This window comes from Pleurodeles waltl, chromosome 6 (genome assembly GCF_031143425.1).
Source record: "Pleurodeles waltl isolate 20211129_DDA chromosome 6, aPleWal1.hap1.20221129, whole genome shotgun sequence".
Classification (NCBI taxonomy): Eukaryota; Metazoa; Chordata; class Amphibia; order Caudata; family Salamandridae; genus Pleurodeles; species Pleurodeles waltl.
Genome location: NC_090445.1, coordinates 1,176,116,659 through 1,176,135,494, shown reverse-complemented (window position 1 = coordinate 1,176,135,494; position 18,836 = coordinate 1,176,116,659). Strand labels below are relative to the sequence as shown.

Here is an 18,836-nt window from a genome sequence, read left to right as displayed (position 1 = left end):
TCTTAATTTGGGCATTGCACAGCAACGATTTTACCACCACCATCTTTCCCATCCATTTTTCCCATGAATTAAAGAATCACATGGCTTTTTTCTTTATAAAGTTAGTTTTACAAAACCTGAAGGCCTACTAGGCACTAGATAAACAGCAGGTGAAGCTTGTTTTATTTTAAAACTCATTTAGTGCAACACATGAATTAAAAGGTGATGGGGGACTGTTTGGAACAGCGAAAACAAGTTTGTTAAAGCATAATAGTATGGAAACAGCAGTCAAGAAAATATAAGATGAATTTCGGGAAAACGTGCTGAAATAAAAATAATCATGCAGAAAAGAACGATAATATATTGAATCTAAATCTCTTGGTGAGTAAAACGAATTTAGGACGGAAAGCCTATGTAAAAATTATGTTTTACCAAATTACTAATCTCTGTGGAAATTGAATTCTACATCCTTGGAGCCACAGTGGAAAACATGTCAGTGGAAGGTTTGATTCAGACAAAGTTTGGAATACCCAGCCTTAGAGAACAGGGTACTTACCTTCTGTACTCCCTTTTCTGATAAGAGACTATCTAGCAGGAAATTCCTTACCTCAGAAAATTTCACAGGCAAAGATTGAATCTGGAAAGTTTTGAGCAATTTCCCTTTGTGCCGGTAGGGGTGTCGTTTGACTTTGCGTAGCGTCATTGGCGCTGTCCAAGCTGGAAGTGACGTGCATGTGGTGCCTACGTAGACGCCACCCCGTCCCACTGACCTCAGTTCTTGACATTTTTTGCCACACCAGAAGCACAGAGCCAAACTGAGGAGAAATGACTAGTGTGCAGGATGAGGTCTGGAAGGATCTCTTGATTGTAATATACAGAGTTTACAGAATACGAAGGATGGGAGGGTCGGTAAGGAATCTGCGGCTAGACTGAGTACCTATCAAATAAGGAACTACCGAAAGTAAGTAACTTATTCATCTGATAGACTTTTGGCAGCTGATTCCATACCTTATAATAGATACCAAAGCAATCTCACCCTGGAGGTGAATCTGTAGATTGTTATTCTAAAAAGTCCTGGTGAACTGAACGTGTGAAATGCCCATCTTGCCGCACCTGACTGTCTAAGCAGTAATGGTTGACAAAGGTGTGCAGCAATGTCCATGTGGCTGCATGACAGATGTCCAGAACTGGAACTACTCTAGCTAATGCAGTAGTTGCAGCCTTAGGTTTTGTTGAACAAGCCTACAAGCACTAATGGGGGTTGCTTCTTAGCCTCTGCGTGGCAGCTTTTAATGCAGAGGATGATCCATAAACAGATGGTTAGTCTGTGAACTGCTTTGCCTTTCTTTGTGTTCGCAAAACCAACAAAGAGTACGACCGATGTAAAATGATAGCGCCCTTTTTGGTTTCAGATGGTGGTGTCTCTCCTTTTCCTTGGTAGGATGAGGGGGCGAAAAAAAAATAGGCAATGTGATGGCCTGCCCCACGTGAAAAGGTGTAAGCACCTTTGGTAAAAGGGATGGATGGGTGCTAAGGACCAATTGGGTGAGAAAAAGGTTGTGACTGGAAATTAATCAAAAGGGCCTGCAACTCACTAACCCTTCAGCCAGATGTTATTGCCACAAGAAAGACTGTTTTGACAGTCAGTAGTTTGAATGGGCAACTAAACACTGGCTCAAAGGTTGAACATATGGGAAAGGTGAGCGAAACTAACATCACACTGGGACATAATGAAGGGCGTAGGAGGAAACATGTTGTAAACCTTTTAGGAACTGAGTCACAACAGGTGACCTGAATAGGGCAGGTGGGTCCTGCAGCTGCAGGAAGGGGGAAATGGCAGAAAGGTACCCCTTATCTGTGCCCAAAGCAAGGTGTTGTTGGGCAAGGGATAAGGCAAACAAAAGGACTTCAGGCAAGGATGCAGACAAAGTATCAACTGATTTGGTAGCACACCAAGCCATAAATTTGTCCCATTAGGAAGCGTAAATTGTTCTGTGTGGAGGGACGTCGGGCTGCCAAGATGACATAATACACTTTGGGAGGGAGATCAAATACCCTCAACTGTTGCCTGTCAATCTGCAAGCATGTAGAAGTGTGTGCATGTGCAGAACCCTGCCCTGTTGCTACGATGAGAGAGTCTCCTGAAAGAGGAGCCTGATCGGAGGACAGATGCTCATGCATTCAGGACCCCAGAATATCCATGCCCAATCTGAAGCCAATAAGATGACTGTGGCCTAGTCCTTTTTTATCTTTTTGAGAACTCTGGACAGGTGTGGTATAGAACCCATTCGCTGCTCTTCCCTCCAAACCGCTCCCTTTTCTACAACAAATAACTTTTTGTTTCACTGTGTAGTGCTCACCACTGCATTTGTGATGCCACAACCCATATGGTCCGCTTACAAGCAACTGTTGCTCAACTTTGGTTACAGAAGCTTTTTTTTTAAACTGGTTTTCAGTTATAAAATAAGCGGTTTCTATTTTTCACCCTCCTAAATATTCACCTGGTCCAAATATAAGTCCAAAAGGGATTATTCATTCAATGCATGACAGTTCTTATTCCAACTTTGCAAGGTTGAGAGCTATGCCAATACTTGCTAGATGTGTTTTTTGGGGATGGTAAGAGTTTGAGGGGTGACGAAGCAGCATCAAGCCTAGTGTAGGGTCAGAAGTGCTATATAATCAAATATTAAAGTAACTCTCAGCTCAGTAATGTTACACATAGCCAGGGTATTTTATCACCCAGGTTGGAGGCTTTGATCATGTTATTCACCACAATTGTTACTGAAACACGTGGCAACTTTCCCCAACTGTCAAGTATGCCCACTTCATTTCTGATGTTCTATTATTTACTTTATGAGCTGAGGTGTTAAACAATCTGTAAGAAAAAGATATGATGTCATGTCCTCTAACTACAATGTACCTAAATCTAAGGGGTAGTGCTATTCAACATTCTCGAGGAAGAAATTCTCACTACCAATAATTCATAAGAGCTATGAAGGGGCAACCAATAACAATCCAACATTTTACAATTAAGTAAATAAACACTTTTAAAGTTATGAATGATAAATTGATATGTAATGATAATATATTCTTACCCATATCCAGGGCAAACTCTGCAATACAGTTATCCGAGCAACCAATCAGCACAGCATCCTCAATCATCTTCTCGCCTTCAAATCCCATCTTAAGAAGTAACCTGTCCAAATCTACACCACAATGAAAGAGGAAATGAAAAAAGGTATGTGTGAGAGACAATATCAAAGTGCCAGTGGCTACATGTACAGTACTTTCAAGTCACAAAAGATGCTATTCAATCGACAAAAATGGTTTTAGTATGTTAGACCATGGGGGAAGTAAAGTTGCAAATGAAAAAGAAAATACTCTGTCCGAACCACTTCTTAGACCATATGGCAACCAGAAGCTATAGATCCATTACTGTGATGGTTTAGGATGTTTAACACTGCAGTCCTAAGGGGTGAACTACTATAGCTCTGCAAACTTATTGCCGTGTACACCTTTTAAGCCTCTGACTCTCAGTGTAGGGTACTGAGCAGGTGCATACTTCTCAGGGAGGAAGTGTTGGGTGTTGACTCAGAACTCAACAATTACCAAATAGCATGTCGCAATGAATATTCAATTCAGTGTTCAACTTTCATAAAAGAGAAAGATTTTTTGATGTGAAAAAGGAAATATTAGTCAAAGGTAAATACCCATGAGTAAAAGGTAAGAAAGGTACTACAGTGCACATAAGAAACAAATCAGGCTCACTGTGGATGGAATAAGCAAACACAAAATAATCTGTGCCGGTGGCCAGTAAGTCACTCCTTCAATGTTCCAGTCACAAGCAACCCCATTGTAGCTTTTCCTGAAGCCAAAAAGTCAGATTGTCAGCTGAGTACTAATACAAAGTTGGAAGAGTTACTTGAGCACAGCCGCAGCGAGGGCTTCAAAAAGAGGCACTACTTCGGAGTCCTTGTAGATATTGACTGGTGTACAGGTGCGGCTGCAGGCTCTAGCAGAGGACCAGGTCCAAAGATAAAGGCTCCCTCCTACAAAAATGAAAAGCTCACCCTCTGGTGCCAGTGTTTTTCCATGCTGCAATGATCCTTTGACCAAAGGCAAAATCAGCACAGAACATCTGTCTTTATTATGAGGCTCTTACCAGCCCAAGATAAACCATATATCACACCCTGTTATTCTGTGATTATTTCATAAGTGTAAGAGATAGAGTATCTTTGGTAGGACTGTCATTTGCTCCATGGCTACCCAGCCCAGCCTCAACAAACCTCCCATGTGGCAAGACTGCAGATCTCTGCAGGCATTTAGTATATGTGAAGCACAGCTGGATTCTATTAGGCTGTCCGGTGACTTATTTATATTTCTGCCCAGGTACTCAATATGTTGTTTAGTCCTTTGCAAGGGGAAGTGAACTGTGGTGTTCTGTACTTGATCCCGGCTGATAAAGGGACTCAGTACTTGGGACATTTGTACATTAACCTTGAAACCTGATAATGCTCTGTATTCATCCAGGAGCTTTAGTAACTGGAGTATCAATTTGGCTGGATCTCCAAATATATTATATTGGAATATGATCTGCATACATGGGGTACTGATAGGTATAGCACACTATTTGCAAACCTTGAATGTCTCTGACATTACATATCTTTGCTGCCCTGTTGTAAGGGCAAAGGGGGCGTGGACAACGTTGTCTCCCCCTCACGCCTCTAAGCTCAAAGGCTCTGACATTACGCTATTAAACCAGACTTAGGCCTATGGGTTCCTATTCCCACTAAGCATCCAGGCATTAAACAAATGCTCAAAGCTGCATCTGTCTAATGTGTGATCTAAGGAGCATCAGCTGACCCTGTCAAACACATTCTTTCCATCTGAAGAAAGTAGGAGTGCATATTTCTGAGTCCCGTGAATGTTGTCTATGATATGCATGATCGGCTTTTTGGTGTTGTCGCCATTCTGCCCTGTCTCACTCTGTTCGAGGAGGCACATGGCTGGCAGGGGCTCCTGGGCCCCAAACATAGTGGGTGAGGTTATATGGCACTGGTGTCCCAGCCCAGTGTACTATGGCTCTGCTAACCCCTTTGTAATCTGACTCTCGAGGCACTGTGCGGTGAGCAGTCACAAGCTTCTTAGGAAGATAGTGTGGGGTGTTCAAGCTCGGAATTCCACAATCATCCAACAGACACATGACTTCAATGTCCAGTCAGTGGTTGTTTTCTTAAGAAAAAGGAAAGTACTTTAATCACACAATAGTATTAAATGCTACATACTCCAATTTATTATACAAAACAGTGTCCCTAGGTAGGATTCTCCTTCAAGTTGGTATAACCTTCCTTCCTTTTATAATTCCCTCCCAGGTGGATCTTCTCTGGTTGGTCTCCCCTTTCTGGAGTTCGGGTAAAACCTTATTCAAGTTAACGGGCAGCATTTTAGCTCACTCGGTTGTCAATGTTTGAGTGAGTCTTATCCCTTTACCCCTGATAGGCAACAGTTCATCCTCACTCCGTGTAGGCAGATCAAGTGGCCCCTCCGTGCATCTGCTACAGGGCTGAAGCAATCTGGGAGCTCAGGTGGCTGCTGGCGAAGCCCATCCACGCGCTCGCCTGGCCAGCTCAGACTTCCGAAGATGCGGCTGTGGTGTAGACGCCGACCTGGCTGAAATGTTCTTTTTAAAAGTACCTTGGAGTGCCCCACGTGGGTCGATGGTAGTTGCAGCCCTAAACCCATCTACATTGTTTATGAAAGATATTGCCTCCCCCCAAAGCAAGCCAAAGAAAGGTGAACCGGGGCAGAGGTAGATGAAGTGCCGTTTGGGAGTACTGATTTTTACAACAGATGCAGCCCCCTCTACACCAAAGGCAGATGAAGCCCATATCGGGCCTATGGTGATTACGGCAAATGCAGATCTTGAACGGCCTAGGGTACTTGCAGGCTGTAGCAATTCTCATCTGGAACCAGGGTCCCAGTTTGCTCTCTGCCAATCAGCACCTTCTGGATGTACCTTGGTCCCTACAGGCAGGACTTCCTTCGCCCGGGAGAGCCTCTCCTGCAGAGTTCGGTAGACTCCTTACCTTTTCTAAGCAGAAAGGCAGAGTCCCACTTGCCCCATTATTCAGGTTCACTCACATACACAGTTTACCACTACACATGAGTTCCATGCACTACACATGCACACACACTCGAAATGCACATATCATGCCACCAACAGGTTCTTGAAATAATCTCAAAAGCATAACTGTACACACGTGGGGGCCAGTAAGTCTCACTCCCAGTAACCCAGATACCAAGGTCTAGTCATGTAGTGGATCCTATTTAGTTTTAATGGGTCTCAGGAGTTTAGCTTAGCCTTTTGGCTTGAAGGCCTGTTCGCCTGTCACTTAGTGACTTTTTACCTACTTAGCCTGCTCTGTTTTAGCCTATTTATTTTATTATTTCTTTTAAGGTGGCTGCCTTTGTTTAGAGTTAGAGAAATGTTTTGATTTGCGCTATCAGTGCCACTCTGAAGGCGTCACTATCAGTGTCATAATCAAGTGATGTACGTAGGTATTCACATCTGGTCACTTTCTCCCTTATGGGTGACAGGAACGCTTGTGGGAGTTGTTATATATGCAGTCTGCACTCAGGATAAGATAACATACATGCACACCATAAATAAGAAATTCCTGTCCCAATACGCCCATAAATTGAGCCTGCTTGGTCGGGTTCTATCAGGCTGGTATAAGTGGGCCTAACCTAGCTATTAAACTACTTTTTGCTTTAAAATAATAGTATATGTGGTCTGTCATCAAACCTCCATAGAATTATACAACCATATTAACATTTTGCACGTTTAAAAAAAGTCTCAAAGATAAAAATCTTGACACATTTTCCATCAGGTTTGCAGGCGTATGCAGTTTAAGATTCTAAAATATAAGTTCTGCTACATTTGTGGGGGATCTTAACACAAGATAGATAATAGGTCTAGCCACCTTTAATCATACATGCATTAAAAAAGTATGTGTTCAGTACACTTGGCTTCAGTGGCAGTTTTTGAAACATCACTGGGCAAATGGAAACGTACACTGAAACTACAGTGCATCCATTAAGGTTAACTGGTCAAAGAAAATTAGTAAGAATAATCTTGTAACTCACGTTTTATTGGGGAGATGAATTAGGAAGAGTTGCACAGGGGAAAAGAATAGATAATTTGCAGAAGATTTTAGTTTTTGAAATGAACAATATCCTCAGCTCTAGCCAATCGCACAACTGATTTTTATTACACCTATAAAAAAAGGGTATGGTTTGTTTGTTGTGGGGAGAGCATGGAGGCCGGCATAACGGCAGGTCGCTAAAGCGTGGAACGTCTGGGGAACCCGGTCAGTGCCAGAGAAGACGCAAATGTGCCGACTCACCTGCTGCGAACCAGCATAAAGTGGGAGTCGGTCCAACGGGGCGATAGGGAGGTCTCGAGCCACCCTGGACCTGCAGAGGAGCCGCAGAGCTGTTGCACATGTTCCTCACCGGGGGAGAGGTGTCCATTTCTGAAGCAGATGGTGGGGGTGCACTGGCAGTGAGAAGAGAATTTGCTGCAAGTATTCAGCGCGACAGCAGGATCAACAGCAGGAGGTGGGAGCACCCTTGGAAGGGGCGGAAAAGAAAGGTAGTCTTCTGGCTTAAGGGTCCTGAGAAACCTTCTTCAACGGTGAGTGTCACGAAGGGTGAGAGCCGGATATTGACCGGCCCCGGAGGGAGAGGCGACCGAAATTCTTTATAGCTAAGCACAGCAGAAGGTCTTTTGTCAGTGCAGGGTACATTAAAAGCAGTGCAGGGTACATTACAAGAAAAATTGCCACAACAATCTTTGAGGAATAACGAAGTCGCCAGTTGCCCAAAAATAAGTTGGGAAAAATAGGAAAATTAAATAAAAGGTCCTCTCCCACTGGCAACCTGAAAATAACCCCCTTGTTAAGGTCTTACTTTAGAGTCCTCCCATCTGTAGGATATACTAGTCTACCCTCAGGACCTCATAATAAAGTGACGGAAGAAGTGTATAAGGAGGCTTTCCCCTCACCCAAAATGGAGTCTGGAAACGAAACGGTGGACTGTGGTGGAGGAAAGAGCAGGTTTGAGGTTTTGAAACATGTGTAAGATGCTGCTGAAGGTACTAATGGAGCATTTGTGGGTAGACAACTTAAGAGCCCTGAGGCAGCGGTCCCTACAGCGACTATTCCAAGCCCGGCTGAATACAGGAGCCTATGCAGGACCTGTTGGAGCCTAAAGCTGGTATTGGTTAGTCTAGCACCTCTTTAAGGTCAATGATTCTAGCACTTTCTGAGGAGATTAAAAAGTGTTTTGCGGTCTCTGAAGTAAATCAAGGAATATTAGAGAGGCCTGTGAAATGCTGGAAAAAAGTTTGATTTGTTGGCTATAAGAACTCAGGCACTTAAAGAATTGGTGGGTGCTATGAAAGAGGATTTAAGGAAGACTCAGGAAATTTGTCTGTTGAAGGACAGCGAGCAGAATAAGTTGGTATGATTAGAAAAATTTCCAAGAAGGAATTATTTGAGAATTCTTAACGTACCTGGGGGGGTGGAGGGAGATGACTTAAAAGCATAGCAGTTTCCGTTATTAAGGGTGTAGTACACATAGAGGAAAGCGAGGATGTTTTTGCAATAGACATTCAGAGGATTCATAGAGACCCTTTTAGGAGAGATCCAAGTAAAAAGAAGCCACACAAGATTTTGGTAAATTTCCAGATCTATGCCCTGAAGGAGAAGATTCTGCTAAAGGTGGAAAAGTTAAAATCATTAAGTGGGAAGGATTTTTCTTTCAAGATACGGTCAGATCTGTCTAGAACTACCTTAAACAAGCAGTGGGAATTAGTGAGGCGTTTAGAGGAGTTTAAAAGCTTAGGCATCTCGGCTCAACTCAAATTCCCAGCCTCCCGGTGAGTGATGTATAATAATATAATGTATAATGTGAGAAACTAAAGAGCAGCAGATGAGTTGCTAGAGGTTATTAAGGGTAGAAATTCAGAGGTTTGAAGGGTCTGCTCACTCCTTTTAGAACAGGTTCTCCCTGAGGCGCTCTAAAATTGGGTATCATCTAGCCCATGTGGATGCAGGGATGGGTTCTCCAAGGGTGGAAGGGTCACGAGGGGTAGTGGTTGGGGAGCACAGGGTGGGGAGCATACGCGAGAAAAATATAAAAATCCCCATTCACCGTACATATGATAGCTGGTTCAGTTGTCGGGGATAAATGGGTAAAGTTGACAAAGATCAGGGGGAGACTGTAGTTTAATTCAAATCATGATGTGGAATATGAACGGGCTACGTACTACGGAAAGAAGAGGAATCATTTTTCAGTACTTGAAGGATACTTCAGGCCACATAATAATCGTGCAGGAAACCCATTTGGCCAGAGTTGAACGTACAGCATTAAGTCGCAAAAGTGAGTCCAATTCTTTATTTGTACAGACCACAATTTCAACACTAAAGGAGTTGTCATCCTGATTAAACATCAGATTAGAAAGGCATTGCTGGAAGCATTCTCTGATTAAACAGGAAGGCGGATTATAGCTAAGCTTCAAATATATGACACCGTATTAACATTAGCTGGTTTTCATGGCCCAAACTGCGATGTTACTGATCCTTTGAGAACGTTTTTTTCTCGCCCACTAGATTTATCAGATCCATTTATAATGGCGGCAGATTTCTATGCGTTTTTGGATAATAATCAAGATCGGTAAGATCTAGGTCAGTAGGCATGCCAAAATCACAGGCTTACCTCAAGATGATGATGAATGAATTTGGATTGTGATCTCTAGAGATAGAGAATGGGGGTGCAGCAGGTTTTCTCATTTAATAACAAAAAGTATGGTCATGCTTTCTGGACTGATTAATTTCTTGTTGACCAAGCGTTGGTGGAATCTGTTGATGAGATAGTTTATTCAGCAACCCACTTATCAGACCTCTATTAGCAATTAAGTTCTCCTTAAAAAATAAGATGAGGAGGTGGACTTTAGAACACTCATTGCTGCTGGATAGTGATGTGGTAGCACAACTATGTACAGAGACAGAAGAATTGTTCAAAATAAATTTGGGATCAGCCCCCATAAATGTGGTTTGGGATATGTATAAAGCGTTTATAAGAGGTACAATTATCAGCTTCTCTAGTTTCAGAATCAAGAAACATAGGGCGGAAATAAGCTCTTTAGAAGCAGAAATGGTTGAATGTGAAAGGCTAGTAAAAGATGGGGTAGAGCTGGCAGGCAAGCCCTGAGGAAAGGTTGAGTCAACTGAGGATACAGCTTGAGGAAGTACTGCAAGTTAGACTGAGAAAGAGGTGGGAAGCAAGTACGTTAGCTCACTTTGAATATGGTGAAAGTGCAGGGAAATTGTTAGCATGAAAAGCTAAGACCGAGCAAGTCCGAAAAACTATTGTACAAGTTACTTACCTTCAGTAACGATATATCTGGTAGAGACATATTCTAGTTGCAGATTCCTTACCTCTGAATTCCCCAGGTGTCAGTCTGGATCTGGAGATTTTTCTTCGAGCAGTACCTCTGCGTGCCGTCAGGTGGCGTCGGTCGACTCCGCGGACATCGCTGGAGTCATGGTCACCGTGATGACGTTGCGGTTGTATATAGGCACCACCCGGTGCGCTGACGTCAGTTTCTTTCCACTACTTTCCATGTCTGTAGCACGGAGCCAAGAAGAACACTGAGAAAGGTGTGCCAAAACTAGGGCCCTTAAAGGAAGTTCCTGTCTCTAGAAATCAATTTGCAGTGCGGGGAGGATGGGCAGATCGGTAAGGAATCTACAACTAGAATATGTCTCTATCAGATATATCGTTACTGAAGGTAAGCAACTTGTACATCTAATAGAGACTTCTAGTTGAGGATTCCTTACTTTTGAATAGATACCCGAGCAATACCATCCGCGGTGGTGGGCTGTGAACCAAAATCACAACAAGAAATCCTGTAGGACCGAACGGCCAAAGTAGCCGTCCCTGCGGACCTGACTGTCCAGGCAGTAGTGTCTGGTAAAAGTGTGTACGTTGTTGCCTGACAGATGTCCAGGACTGGGATTCCCCGTGCTGGCGCTGTGATAGCAGCAGTAGCTCTGGTGGAGTGACCACGCAAACCTTCAGGGGGTTGCTTCTTAGCCAGAGCTTGGCACATTTTGATGCATAAGAGCACCACTCTTGAAATGGTCCTCTTCTGCACCGCCTTCCCCTTCTTTGCACCCAACTATCCCACAAAGAGTTGATCGTCCATCCAGAAGTCTTTGGTACGATCAAGGCAGAACGCCAACGCTCTTTTTGGATTCAGGCGGTAGAGTCTCTCCTCTTCATGTGAGGGATGTAGGGGTGCACAAAAGGTAGTCAAAGTGATGGGCTGCCTGACATGGAAGGGTTTCACTACTTTAGATAGAAAAGAAGCCCTTGTGCGAAGTGCCACTTTGTCAGGGTTTATTGCCAGGAACTGTGGTTTAGATGAAAGAGCTTGGGGCTCACTTACTCTGCGGGCAGAGGTGATAGCAACCAAGAAGACAGTTTTGATGTTTAGGAGCCATAAAGGGCAGCTGTGAAGCGGCTTGAATGGGACACACATACGGTATGTTAAGACTAGGTTCAGATCCCATTGGGCATGATGAATGGGATAGGAGAAAAAAGATGTGTGAGGCCTTTAAGAAACCTCCCAACAATGGGAGACTTAAATAAAGAAGGTTGATCTGATAACCTCAAGAAAGCAGAGATAACAGAGAGATATCCCTTAAGGGTGCCCAGGGCATAGCCTTGATGGGCAGTGGAAAGAATAAAGAGAAGAACTGGAGAGAGAGGAGCAGATAGAGGATCAACAGATTTGTTGATCCACCATACCACAAATTTCTTCCAACAACAAGCATATACAGTTTTGGTTGAGGGCTCTGCAGTGGGACCTGAAGTTCCAGTGGGCGCAGCATCAGGGGAATCTCTCCAACAACGTTCAGATCGTGGACAGGACTGCGAGAGACCTGCAGTGGTGGTTCACGAATCATGAGTGGTCAAAGGCAGATTCCTCTCCTTTTCCCAACCTGATCATACAGTGGTGACAGATGCATCACTCCTGGGATGGGGTGGCCACATGGGAGAGGCGGAGATCTGAGGCCTCTGGTCTCCGGCGGAAACCAGAGTCCATGTCAATTTTCTGGAGCTACGAGCGATTAGACTAGCATTAAAAGCATTTCTTACCTCTCTCAAAGGGAAAGCAGTGCAGGTGTTCACAGACAACACCACCGCCATGTGGTACTGCAACAAACAAGGCGGAGTGTGGTTGTGGACCCTTTTTGAAGAGGCTCTTCGCCTCTGGACTTGGCTGGAACATCAGGGCGTTTCCCTGGTGGTTCAACACCTGGCGGGCTCCCTGAACGCCATGGCAGACGAACTCAGCTGACGATGCATGGTCGATCACTAATTGTTTCTCCATTGGGATGCCTGAGCCGAGTTGGCCTTCAACAGCCAATCGTCGAGGTAGGGGGAAGACTGGAACCCCTAACTTGCACAGGCAAGCTGCTAACACTACCATCACTTTCGTGAACACCCAAGGGGCACTGGTAAGGCCAAAATGGAGAACGGTAAATTGAAAGTGCTCGTGATTTACCACAAATCACACGTCTGTGGGCCGGCAAGACGAGGATGTGGAAATATCCATCTTGCAAGTCCAACACTACTATCCAATCTACTGGGTCCAGGGCAGATAGGACCTGAGCCAATGTCAACATTCTGATCTTCTCCTTCTTGAGGAAGAGATTGAGGGACCGAAGATCTAATATAGGACGATGACCCTTTTCCTTTTTTGGCCCCAGAAAGAAGTGGGAATAACAACCATGACCTGCTTCTGGCAGAGGGACCCTTTCTATAGTTCCTTTGGCCAAAAGAGCCAGGACTTACAGGAGGAGAAGAACCATATGATCCTCCGATATGTGATTGCATGAAGGTGGCATAGCTGAAGGGGATGTCTCGAAGGGGCGGGAGTAACCCCTTTGGACGATCTGGAGGACCCACCTGTCCGAGGTAATGTATTGCCATTGGGGCAACTGATGAAGAATCCTGCCACCAACTGGTCCCTGGTGTACCCGCGGACTAGGAAGATTTGGAGGCTGAGGAGGGGGCGGAAGTGGACTGGGCGACCCGCTGGCTCCATGATCCCCAGGAACACGGGATTCCGTGGCCGTGCAGGGGCTGTACAGCATGCCTGGGTCGATGGCTAGGGGGCAAAGAATGCATTTGAGTCCCCTTCCTTAGCCACAAAAGGGGCGAAAGGCGGACTGCTAGGGTCTAGGAGCAGGTGCGAGGCCAAGGGACTGGGCCGTGGCCCTCGAATCCTTGAATCACTTGAGCGCAGAGTCCGCGGGGTTCGGTAGGGAATGCGCCCGATGAAGATGAAGCCTGGATGACAAGGCTCTCAGGCGTGGGATGCTCAGTGAGGAATTTGGGGTCTAATGGTGCAGGTCTATGGCAGTGTGCTATCGTCCTATTCACAGGAGCCCCTGTGTTGGGTCTGGACCAGGTACCCAAGAGGACATCCGTCAGTGCTTCATTAAACAGGAAAAGAGGTTCGGAAGAGGAAGAACCCGGTTGAAGCACCTTGGTTAGGAGATTAGTCCTAACCTCCACAAAAGGAAGCTTGAGGTCCAAGACCTCAGCCCCCCTTCTTACCTCCATAGAGTAAGAAGCTCCTTCCTCCATAGCCACAGAGGGAGAGAGAGAGCATGCCAGCGTCAGGGGACGTGTCCAGACCACTGGTGTCACCCAATTCCTCTACCCAATCCATACTAGGGTCAAGCTGGTATTCCAAAGGGTTTAGCGGCCCCTCTACAGTCTCCCCGTATCCATACCCATAAGTATCAGGGTCTTGATCAACCCTGGGCCCAGAAGAGCCCATGGAGAACGCAATCGGCATCGATTGATGCTGTTCCAGCTCTGGGTTGGCCGGTATAAGTATAGGATCGACGTTGATTCAGGGCGCAATCGGCGTCAGGAGAATCAACGTTTGACACAACGCTGGGTAAGGTTGCGCTGGTACGACAGGCGTCGGGAAGGATCCAGAAGCGGATCCAGAGGGACCCTCTGGAGTCTGGCCCGAAGCTGATGACTTGGAACCCGAGGGGGCCCCTACTGACTCACCTGGGCCCGAGGGTGGGTCAGTCTGTCCAAAAATGAGGCGCATGGCCTCATAGAATTCTTTCAGTTGGGCAGGGGTGGCACCGGCTTCCGGGAAGTCAGAGAAACGCGGAGCGGACCCAGATGCAGGCTCCGATGACGGAGGCCTAGAGCGTCGAAGCTCTTCCCGTGTTGCATCAGCCGATCGACGGGGTGAAGTCGAAGAACGTTTATCCTTCTTTGACTTCTTTTTCTTCTGACCCGAATGCCCAGAAAACTTTGAGGACGAAGAGTGGTGGTGACTCCGCAGGCAGTCTCTAGACCTTCCTCTCGAGCGAGACTGGGAGTGACACAAAGTCGAGTGTAGGACCGCCAGCAGCTTTAGGGACTACTCCCTCAAAGCTTTCAGAATCATGGCCCGACACTTGGAGCTCAACTTCAGGTCATGGTCGCGCTCCAAGCAATAGAGACACACAAGCTGGGAATCCGTTACCGACATAGTTTGGTGACAGGAGTCAATCTCATCACAAAAATTCCGACAAAAAGTCATTGGTAGTCAAAAAATGACTGAGGTAGCTCTTCCTCCGGATCTGCGTGAAGGATGGTGCGGAAAGAAACAAACAGATGTCAGAGCACCGGGGTGGTGACTATATGACTGTGATGTCATCACGGCGACCACATTGCCAACGACGCCCGCGGAGTCGACCGACGCCACCTGATGGCGCACAGAGGTACTGCTCAAAGAAAAATCTCCAGATCCAGACTGATGCCTGGGGAATTCAAAGGTAAGTAATCTGCACCTAAAAGTCTCTATCAGATAGAGACTTATTGTGGGCAAACTGGAGAGAAGTGGACAAGCAGTGTTGAAATAAGGAAGGCTTTTCAAAGGTTTTTTCAGAGCTTTATATGGAGGATGAGGTAGTAACCGAGAAAGAGGTGAGAAATTGGTTGGGTACAGACACTTTACCTAGTTGTTTGGCTAAAGAGCAGGCAGATTTAAATAAAAAAATCTCACAGGGAGAAATCAGGTCAGTACATAAAGTGAGTAAGGGGGGCAAAGCTGCAGGCACAGACAGTATCCCGGTGGAGTTGTATAAAATATTGGGAGATACTATAGTACCACCTTTGACAGTTCTGTTTGTGGAGATTTTTGAGGAGGGGTTGTCATTATCAATATCAAGGAATTATGCTACAATTACTTTGATCTTGAAGCCAGGAAAGAGTCCATCGTGTTGTGAGTCATATAGACCGATAGCCATCTTGAACAGTGATTACAAAATGTTTGCTAATGTGCTGACGGTTAGACTAAGTGGGGCGGTGGCAGGACTCCTGGTGAAAGATCAGAATCGGTTTACCAAGGGTAGATACCTTCATGAACTAACTTTCAATTTAATTAGGGCTATTGATCTGGCTACAATGTATGACTCCCCTCTTGCAGTTATCACACTGGATGCTATGAAGGCTTTTGATAGAGTTAATTGGGCTTATCTAGGCACAATTTTAAAGTATTATGAGCTTGGTGAAACATTTTCTGGGATTATTGACCACATTTATCATGCTCCATCAGCAAAGGTACTGGTTGATAGGAATTTAACTTCCCCCTTCAAAATAGAGGTACAAGGCAAGGTTGTATGCTATCTCCAATACTGTTTTATCTGTATATTGATCCTTTGGCCAGGAGAATCAGACAGGATCCAAGGATTTCCCCCTTGTTACTGTTGTGGATGGGAGAACAAAAGTCTCTTTATATGCGGGTGATCTGATGCTATATTTGTCGGATCTACATATAGCCCTCCCGGCAGTTTTGGACATTGCAGCAGACTTTGGTAAAGTGTCAGGTTACCATGTCAAGACAGAGGTAATGGTGTGGAACCAGACGAGGGACAGGCCGCAAAATGGGTCTCAAGATTGTGCAGGACATGGAGCAGATACAGTGGTCAATTTAAACAAAGTTATGACAAAATGTAATAAATTGCTGCGGGGTGGGAACACCTCCCTTTGACAATACTAGGGAGAGTAAGCTTGGTAAAGATGGTGATTTTGCCCAAAATCAGTTTTCTGTTTAATAAAATCTCTCTTGCAAATGATTAAAGTGTATGTAGGCAAGTTTCAACAAGCCATCAATTCATTTTTATGGGCATATAAAGGGGCCAGAATATCCTGGAGGAAAATGCGTAGAAGGAGGGAGAAGGGGGAGCCTTGCACTGCCCGATCTGCAATATTATACTTGGGCTTCCCAACTTAAGAATACAAGGATGCTTTTTTACCCTCATGTGACTCGTCTGATGTTGGGTGCATGTTTAAGGCTAAAGTAGGGGGTGTAAAAGGGGCAGCAAAGCATTTTTGTTTAAATTTGGTGACCCCCAAATTCCTTAAAAAGGTAAAGCTAAAAGTGTTCCAAGATATGGCAAAGATCTGGTATAGCATAAGGCGAGCAATAAAGGTAGAATACTTCAGTCATTGGGCTCCTACTCCAGAGTGTTTTGAAGATAAATTGGCTATTCCAATTAGGAAGGCAGGTATGGAATATTGGGGAGATCTATTTAGAGACGGCAGTCTAGTTTCTTGAGATAAACTACATAAGGATACTAGGGGTAAACTGTCAAGAGTACGTCCAGCTGAAAGGGTGGTCACAGAGAAGTCGACGGAACATAGGTTTGATGAAACATCTGGAAGAGAAGATAATGGGGGGACCCCCTACCACAAAAGAACAGTCTACTTGGTATTTGGGAATTTTGGACTTGGTGGAGGAAGTTGCCTACCTGGAGTGCAATTACAGGTTTCCATGAGCTCTTTATTTACTGTGGTTAAACCTGCCCACCTGTTTTCTATTCACAGAACTTACATGTCCCGGCACAAACCTTCAAAAATGAGGAAAGGGGGAGTGGCTAAATGTGGAAAGTGTGGCATAGAAAATGCTACAGATATCCACATGTTTATGGAATGTCCAGCAATATGTCCATTTTGGGAAGAAGTGGGTAAGGTGGCCTCAGAAGTTGTGCGGACAGATATTAAGGTAAGTCTCTTGCTAACAATTTTTGGAATAATGAAGAGAGCTGGAGTACTGAATGGTGAAATGCAGAAACTGCTTTTCTATGCTATACTGTTGGCTAGAAGAGAGCTATGCCGGAAATGGGTAGGAGAATCACCTCCAATACAGAATGGCTGGGTGCACTTTGTTACGTTTCAAAAATGGATATGGCCGATGGGGTGTCTAAAGCAAATAAATGTTAGTTTCCTTTGGTGGAGTGGATGAGAAAACGTAGTTTATGGCCCAAAGGGAATGAAGTCAGGAGGACCCCTTCTTGTCCAATGATTACACCCTATCCTCGCTCTCATAATTGTGTTGGTAAAGCGACTCCCCAATCAGGGTATGGCGAGAGAGGTATGGCCTCCCTTTTCATGGTCTGACTCTGAAAGTGAGAGGGCGCGAACTAAGATGGCTCAGAGAGGACCTGGACCCTGAAGTGAATGAGGACAAAAAAAAGGAAAAAAAGAAAAGAAAAGGGTATCATACAGTAGAGTCATTATCACACTTATTTACCCATTTTTGTTGTCCAATATTTGAAGTACTGTATTAGAGGATTTGTTTCATAGGTTTTTTCTTTTTAATTCTAACAAGTTGTTGCTTTCAGTCCTTCTTATAAATAACAAGATCTGGATGCTCTTCTGAATCAAATGGGCTCCTTGAACAGATTCAGTTCCAGTCTTTAGTTTGCACTGGTTTTGAGTTGCGCAATCACTTGCTTTACTTAGCTCCCTCTAGACCACTGAGATTGTGCAGATGTTGAAGATTTTATATGTTATTAAAAGAACTTCGAACAAACATTTCCCTAATTTGTAGTTACATTTCATAAAACCACTTACTTTGGCCACTGTGCCTTAACCTGCCTTTACAATCTTCAACTGAATTATCTGTTTTGAGGCCCAGGTATAGAATCCGTTACAAACTTTAATGTGAATTCTTCCAATTTCCAGTCTATGTTTTTTCAATATAATGGCTGAAGCACATGATTTTACTTAAAAAAAAAATGTATTGTGAGACCATTAACATTACAGTAACAGCCTATCTCCTTGAGCAATTTGCTGAAGTCCAGATGAAGCATTAGTGAATAAAAACACATCTGCATAAAACAGTGTAGGAAGATGCATACCTTCACAATCTAGTGTGAATCTATTTACTTGGGAAAGACATCATGCAGATCAGAGATGACCAAGCTGAACCCTAAAGGAGAAGCAGGCAACCCTTTTTTACCACCTGTAAAGTGACACTCTTATTCATCAGACCATTTTCTTTGGCAGTTAACGGGGAAGCTTAAGGTTTTTCGTATTTTAATAAGGTCACACTTAAGATATCCATAAGAACGTTCATCTTCCTCATCTTCTGAAATGGTTAGTGAAGCAACTAATATAGTGTAGACTGTGGTCATATTTTTACAAAATCCAATTTGAAAGATGTGCCAAGATGATGGTTTTTCATTCCAGTTTAGTTGCATTCAAAATGATTCTGGCAAACATCTTCCTGTCGCAGGACTGTCTTTAAAGTTATTAGACTGTTTAGCCTTTACCTTGAAGGTTGAATCAAGCATTGTTAATCAGTACAGTGGGCTGTGTTATTGTGGCCTGAGTAGTCTGTGAAGAATCCGCCTCCTACTTTTTTGGACTTATAATCTGTTCATTGGTCCCTATGATGATAGTCAGCTCTACAGAGTTTAATC

The 18,836-nt window shown here is 44.4% G+C and overlaps 1 protein-coding gene across 4 annotated transcripts in view; it reads right to left on the bottom strand.

Annotated features, from left to right (window-relative positions):
* NUDT13 (nudix hydrolase 13) overlaps positions 1-18,836 on the bottom strand; it is a 582,976-nt gene that overhangs the window by 344,444 nt on the left and 219,696 nt on the right. For all 4 annotated transcript variants that reach the window (XM_069240400.1, XM_069240401.1, XM_069240402.1 and 1 more), the window contains one exon: positions 3,075-3,185. In XM_069240400.1, coding sequence (XP_069096501.1) covers positions 3,075-3,185 — 111 coding nt within the window. The remainder of the gene's footprint in view (positions 1-3,074; positions 3,186-18,836) is intronic.